The following is a 7,688-nucleotide window of genomic DNA, read 5'->3' on the forward strand; positions in this document are numbered from 1 at the left end:
AGGCCCTGGGTTCAATTCCTCAGCACCACATACGCAAAAAGAAAAAAGCTGGAAGTGGCGCTGTGGCTCAAGTGGTAGAGAGCTAGCCTTGAGCTGAAGAGCTGAGGGACAGTGCCCAGGCCCAGAGTTCAGGCCCCACAACCAGACCAACAAACAAACAAATAAACAAAAAAGAAAAATCTGTAGCAAAAGAGCAAGATCCAGCCAGGCATTGGCAGCTCATACCTGTCATCCAGCTACACAGGAGGTTGAGATCTGAGAATTGTGGTTCAAAACCAGCTCAGGCAGAAAAGTCTGTGATACTCTATTTATTTATTATTTATTTGCTGGTCCTGGTGCTTAACTTGAGGGCCTGGGTACTGCCCCTAAGCCTCTTTGTGCTCAAGGCTAGCATTCTACCACTTGAACCACAGCCCCACTTCTGGCTTTTTCTGAGTAGTTTATTGGAGGTAAGAATCTTATGGACTTTGCTACTTGGGCTGGCTTTGAACCGTGATCCTCAGATCTCAGCCTCCTGAGTAGCTAGGATTACAGGCGTCAGCCACCAGTGTCCGACTTATCCAGGAGACTTTTATCTCCAGTGAACCACCAGAAAACTGGAAGTAGAGCTATGGCTCAAAGTGGTAGAACATTAGCCTTGAGCAGAAAGACCTCAGGGATAGTACCCAGGCCCAGAGTTCAAACCCCATGACCAACCAAAAAAGAAAAAGAAAAGAAAAGAAAAAGCAGCAGCAGTTATAGGATATGAACCCCTGCACTGGCCCAGCATCAGGGTTTTTCAGGTTTCTCTCTCTTTTCTCTTGTGTTATTTTGTGTCTTGCAGGACGGGAAGATAGTGGATGATTTCTGGCTAGTGCGCCCCCTCCAGGGCCGGCGGATGTACCTCTAATACATGAAGGCTGGCTGGGCTCATCCGAAACTCTAGGCCTGGGCCCCATGGGCCAGATGGGGAGCCAGGCACCCCCTTCCTTGTCCTCCAGAGGCCCATGGATGCAGGGCTTGAGGGAGCTGGACACGTGGGAGCCCTGACTGGTTGTAGAGGGAGGGCAGGAAGGTGGGCACGAGGTCCCAGGGAACCCCAGCCTCCTGCATGGCACCAGTCAGGACCCGGTGCCAGGGCCTCAAGAATAAGGAGGCTTCCAGCTGCGGCCTGGTGAACTTACCCTTCTGATGGTCCTGACTGGCCCTGGCTCAGTGCCTGCCTGGCCTGAAGACCCCAGCCCCAATCTCAGCACAGTCATGGCTGCAATGACTACCACTGGCCAGCAGAGAGCGCTGGCTGCTCTCTGGGCCCAGCTGACCCAATCCAGATTGTCCCTTTGTGCCTCAGTTTCCCAGATGGCTCTGTCCTCTCCAGGAAGAGGGGCCTGTAAAACAATGCCACCCTCCCCAGATGGCACAAGCTGAGAGTCAAGAGCTCATGGGACATGCACATTTGCCACGTTCCAGGCCCTTGTTCTTGACATAATAACCAAGAATATGAAGGAAATACAGTAAGGAAATCTCAAGGGGGAGAAAAGCTCAGAAAAGGCCAAGAAGGGGGACAACTCTCCTATAATTTCCTCCCTCCCTCCTCCCCACCCTTGTCTCAGAGAGGGTCTCTGTGCCCAGAGTCATTTTTGTGCGAGTCCTGACTTTTGAACTCAAGGCCTGGGCTCTATCCTTGAGCTTTTGTTTTGTTTTGCTCAAGGCCGGCGCTGTACCACTTGAACCATAGTTCCACTTTTGGCCTTTTAGTGCTTTATTGGAGCTAAGAGTCTCATGGACTTCCCTGCTGGGGCTGGCTTGGAACTGTGATCCTCAGATCTCAGCTTCCTGAGTAGCTGAGATTACAGGCGTGAGCAGCAGCACGTGGCTGTCAGAGACATTTTGCTCAACACTAACCAGGCTGGCTTGGGATGCTTGAGCGGCCCCTCCTCCCAGCACACCCAGTGATGGATCCCTGCCCCACTCCATGGTCAAGGTCAGGAGGGCGGGGCCCTCCTGCCTGCCACGTGTCCTGCTGGCCACACAGTGTGGGAGCTAGTGATGACTCAGCCCACGTCATGCCCTCTGGGAGCTTGCAGGCAGGCAGGGAAACCTGTCACCCAGGCCAGGTGACAAACAATGCCATGAAGGGTGGTTCCAGATTGTGAGGTCACAAGCCAGAGAAGAACTGCAGGCTATAATGGTCAGAGATTAAGTGGGTATACCACCAGGGTGGACATATTCTAGCCCCAGCTGAGGGGAGGTGGTGGCCATGCTGGTCAGTATCGACGCAAATGGGTTCTAGTCCCCACTCTGCCATTTCTGGTGTGATTGTGGAGAAGTCACCAGCCCTATGTGACCCTCAGTCTCTTCTTCTGTAACACAGGGACTGTCATGTTTTGTCTGAGGATTAAATGAGATATAAAGGCCTTAGTACTGTCTCTGACTCTTCTTTCTCTCGTGCCCCGTATCCAGTCAGCTTTATTTATTTAGTGCTAGTATTGGGGCTTGAACTTAAAGCCTGGATGTTTTGTTTTGCTTTGCTCAAAGTTGGCACTCCATCACGAGCCACAGCGCTCCACTTCTGCCTATTATGATGGTTCATTGGAGAATAAGAGTCTCACAGCCTTTCTTTCTCTTTCTTTTCTTTTTTTTTTTTGTTGGTTGTGGGGCTTGAACTCTAGGCTTGGGCGCTATCCCTCAGCTCTTCAGCTCAAGGTGAGCGCTCTACCACTTGAGCCACAACGCAACTTCCATTTTTTCTGGTGGTTTATTGGAGATAAGAGTCTCACAGACATTCCTGCCTGGACTGGCTTTGAACCGTGATCCTCAGATCTCAGCCTCCTGACTAGCTAGGATTACAGGTTTGAGTCACTGGCGCCCAGCTGCACAGACTTTCTTACCTGCACTGGCTTTTTGAACCTCGATCCTCAGATTTCAGCCTCCTGAGTAGCTAGGATTACAAGTGTGAGCCACTGGCAACCAGTTTATTGACATTTATTTAGGGATCTTGGCCATCGGGTTTTGCTATGTGGTCCAGGCTGAGCTGGAACTTAACAATTCTCCTGCCTCTGTCTCTGAGTGCTGGGGTTATAAGCAGGTACCATCTCTCCCAGCTTGAGTTGAACCTTTGATATGCATCTGGAATCTCTGTTCACATGGACACTTACATTGGGTCATACTGCTCAGGAGGCTGTGACAGTGAAAGGTTAAAGTTTGAGGCAGTGACCACCACTTGTTGCTTGTTTCTGTCTAGCAAAGCAACACGTGGTGGTAATCAAAACACCTGGTTGATTGTGTGCCTATATAAGACCTGCAAATCCTTAGCTTGGGGCTCTCCTCCTAGGCTCCGCTGTGTCGGGGTGCAGGACGAGGCATGAGTTGCAGCCCGTTTAAATAGAACAACTGTAGAGTCTGACTCTCTGTGGTCTTCTTGAGGGGGTTCCTACAACCTTGGCATAACAACAGGAAGATCTCGAGTTGAGATCTCCCAACTGATCTGTCCTGAGCTACATAGTCAGCCCCTGTCTAATTTATTTATCCATTATCTCCAGAATAGAAACTTCACAGCTGGAGAGGTAGAGATAGGAGGTTTGGCAGTTCAAGGCCAACCCGAACAAAAGTAAGTGGGAGAGACCCTATGTCAAAAATAAGCCAGCACCGTGGTATATCTGTCATTTCAGGGAGGCAGAAGTAGGAGGAATCAGTCTACTAGATCAGAGACCCTATCAGAAAAGTACCTAAAGCATAAGGGGTCAGGTGCTGATAGTTCATGCCTGTAATCCTAGCTATTCAGGAGGCTGAGATATGAGGATCACAGTGTAAAGCCAGTGTGAGCAGGAAAGTCTGTGAGACTTCAATCAACCAGCAAAAAGTTGGAAATGAGGGCACGGTTCAAGTGGTTGGGCACCATCCTTCCGGGAAAAAGGCTGAGTGAGAGCCGGGCACTGGTGTCTCATGCCTGTAATCCTAGCTATTCAGGAGCCTGAGATCTGAGGATCGCAGTTCAAAGCTAGCGTGGGTAGGAACATCCATGAGACTCTTATTTCCAGTTAAAAACTAGAAAACCAGAGGTGGCGCTGTGGCTCAAGTAGTAGAGCAAGCACTAGCTTTGAGCTGAAGAGCTCAGGAACAGCACCCAGGCCCAGAGTTCAAGCCCCACGACCAACAAAAAATGTGTGTAGCCCTGGACTGACATTAAAAAAAAAAAAAGGAAAAGTGAGGAAAAAAGAATGTGAGTTCCACAGGCCACAGGATCTTGCAGATTCTGTTTCCCATACAGATCCAGGCACTGGTACACAGTATCTGCTCAGGAACCACAGGCTGGCTGAGGGAAGAAATGAGACTGGCAAGTGCAATGACAAGCCCAGGGCACCATGGGAGATCATGTCCAGTAGAGCAAGCACCAATGGTGTGGGTGAGTCAGGTGTTGCCCAGCCCTAGCAAGCTCCTCCCCTAGCCACTGGGAGGCTGGCATGTGGGCTGATTTGCCCCACCTGTCCTCCTGACCTGGCTAGAAGTTGGAGTTGACAGCGCCTGACACCCTGAAGCCTCTGGGCTGGGTCCTGGGGCTTGAACTCAGGGCCTGGGTGCTGTCCCTGAGCTTTTGTGCTCAAGGCTAGTTCAAGGCTAGTGCTTTAGCACTTGGAGCCATAGGGCCACTTCTGGTTTTCTGATGGGTCATTGGAGATAAGAGTCTCACAGACTTGTCCTGCCCAAGCTGACTTCCAACCATGACCCTCAGATCTCAGTCTCTTGAGTAGTTAGCATGACAGGCGTGGCACTTGGCAAGATGAAAGTTTTATCATAGGATACAAAAGATTTTGTGAGTTGGTTTTCCTATCCCCCTCAAAATTAACATGGATATAAAATCACCATTTTTTGTCATTTGTGGGCTTGAGCTCTGGGCTTGGGCACTGTCCCTCAGCTCTTCAGCTCAAGGCTAGTGCTCTACCACTTGAGCCACAGCACCACTTCCAGTTTTCTGGTAGCTTATTGGAGATCAGAGTCTCACAGACTTTCCTGCCCAGGCTGGCTTTGAACCATGATCCTCAGATCTCAGCCTCCTGAGTAGCTAGGATTACAGGTGTGAGCCACCAGTACCTGGAATCATTTTGTTGTTGTTGTTGTTGGTTGTGGGGCCTGAACTCAGGGCCTGGGCGCTGTCCCTCAGCTCTTTAGCTCAAGGCTAGCACTCTACCACTTGAACCACAGCCCTACTTCCGGCTTTTTTCTGCTTATGTGGTGCTAAGGAATCAAACCCAGAGCCTCATGCATGCAAGGCAAGCACTCTACTGCTGAGCCACCTTCCTATCCCCATCATTAGAAAAAAAAAATCAACTTTAAAGCCAAGTACTATGGGCTCACGCCTGCAATCCTAGCTACACAGGAGGCTGAGATCCAGAAGATTGCAGTTCAAGGCTACCCAGACAGAAATATCCTTGAGGCTCCATCTCCAAAAACAGCCAGGCTGGACGTGTGGTTCAAGTGGTAGAGCACCAGCTAATTCAAATGCAAAGTCCAGGGTTCAAACTCTATTACAGGAAGAAGAAAATCAGTGTTTAATGCTGTTGTGAAGCCTGTTGAGGTCTTGCAATGTGCACTTCTGGACACAGGGAGGCAGCAGAGGGCTACTAGTGAGAGCAATGCCACACAGCTGGGTTTGCACCAAGCCTGTGGGGACAAGCAGCAGGTGAAATTACATCCACCAGCCTCGGTTTCCCCCAGGGTAAAACAGGATTGGATAATCACAGCCCCTGATGTTAAAATCAAACAGCTCAGCCAGGAGCTGTTTGATTTTAATAGTTCATACCTGTTTTAATAGTTCATACCTAGCTATTCAGGAGACTGAGATCTGAGGCAGTTCACAGCCTGGGCAGGAAGGTCCATGACACTTTTTTATTCATTTATTTTTTTGTAGGTCATGAGACTTGAATTCGGGGCCTGGGTGCTGTCCCTGAGCTCTTTTGAATTCGGGGCCTGGGTGCTGTCCCTGAGCTCTTTTGAATTCGGGGCCTGGGTGCTGTCCTTGAGCTCTTTTGTTCAAGGCTAGTGTTCTACCCCTTTGAGCCACAGCACCACTTCCAGTTTTCCAGTGCTTCTTTGGACATAAAAGTCACAGACTTTCTTGCCCAGGCTGGCTTTTAACCATGATCCTCATAGCTTAGCCTCCTGAATAGCTAGAATTGCAGGAGTGAGCCACAGCACCTAGCTTCCATGAAACTCTTTTTTTTTGGTCAATCGTGGGGCTTGAACTCTGGGCCTGGGCACTTTCCCTGTGCTCTTCAGCTCAAGGCAAATGCTCTACCGCTTGAGCCACAGCGCCACTTCTGGTTTTATGGTGGTTTATTGGAGATAAGAGTCTCACGGACTTTCCTGCCTGGGCTGGCTTTGAACCGTGATTCACAGATCTCAGCCTCCTGAGTAGCTAGAATTATAGGTGTGAGCCACTGGCACCCGGTTCCATGAAACTCTTATCTCCATTGAACCACCAAAAAGCCAGAAGTGGAGCTGTGGCTCAAGTGGTAGAGCACTAGCCTTGAACACAAAAGCTCAGGGATAGCACCCAGGCCCTGCTGAATTCAAGTCCCAGGAGGAACACACACACACACACTCATATTCCCTCTAACCCACTCAACAACTCCATTTGTGGTAATCTATTCCAATAAAATAGAGATGTGCCCAAATATTTAGCTGCTTGGATTTCTTTTGAGGAAAATTATGTATGCCAAAATATTTATTACAGTGTAGATAGTCAACAAGAGAGATTCATTAAGCAAATTACAATTCATTTAAGCAGTCCTTAAAATATAATGTTCTGGGGGCTGAGAAGGTGGCTCAGTGGTAGAGCGCTTGCCTTGCATGCATGGGCCCTGGGTTCGATTCCTCAGCACCACATAAGCAAACAGAAAAAAGCCAGAAGTGGTGTTGTGGCTCAAGTGGTAGAGCGCTAGCCTTGAGCTGAAGAGCTGAGGGACAGCTCCCAGGCCCAGAGTTCAGGACCCACAACTGGACCAAAAGTAAATAAATAAATAAGTAAAATATATATAATGTTCTAACAGAATATTTAATAACATGGAAATGGAAAACTACTGGGTGATAAGCTTATAACCTTGATTTGAAAAAGACAATTTGCCATAGAGATGTATATTTCTGACCCTGCTCAAGGAACAGAGGTAGAAGGGTTGTGCATGGTGGTGCATGCCTGTGATCCCAGCTACTCAGGAGGCCTAAGGAGGAGGATTGCAGTCTGAGGCTCACCTGGATAAAATAGTAAAATACTATTTAGAAAGAAAGAAAGGAAGGAGAAAGGAAGGAAGGAAGGAAGGAAGGAAGGGAAGAGAGAGAAAAAAACAAAGGAAAGAGGAAGGAAGGAAGGGGAGAAAGGAAGGAAGGAAAGAGAAAGAAAGAAAAAGAAAGGAAGGAAAGAAAGAAAAAGGAAAGAAGGAAAGAAAGGAAGGAAGGAAGGAAGGAAGGAAGAAAGAAAGAAAGAAAGAAAGAAAAGAAAGAAAGAAAGAAAGAAAGAAAGAAAGAAAGAAAGAAAGAAAGAAAGAAAGAGAGAGGAGGGAAAGGAGGGACTGGGAATGTGGCTTAGTGGTAGAGTGCTTGCCTAGCATGAATGAAGCCCTGGGTTCAATTCCTCAGTACCACATAAACAGAAAAAGCTAGCAGTGGCTCTGTAGCTCAAGTGGTAGAGTGCTAGCCTTGAGCAAAAGCAGTTC

At 48.6% G+C, this 7,688-nt stretch overlaps 1 protein-coding gene across 1 annotated transcript in view; it reads left to right on the forward strand.

Annotated features, from left to right (window-relative positions):
* Positions 1–889, forward strand: part of LOC105993069 (iron/zinc purple acid phosphatase-like protein) — a 14,212-nt gene extending 13,323 nt beyond the window's left edge. The window contains exon 13 of the mRNA XM_013026203.1: positions 824–889. Within this exon, the coding sequence (XP_012881657.1) occupies positions 824–889 (66 nt within the window). The remainder of the gene's footprint in view (positions 1–823) is intronic.
* Positions 890–7,688: the final 6,799 nt, after the last annotated feature.

This window comes from Dipodomys ordii, unplaced genomic scaffold, assembly GCF_000151885.1.
Source record: "Dipodomys ordii isolate 6190 unplaced genomic scaffold, Dord_2.0 Scaffold92, whole genome shotgun sequence".
NCBI lineage: Eukaryota > Metazoa > Chordata > Mammalia > Rodentia > Heteromyidae > Dipodomys > Dipodomys ordii.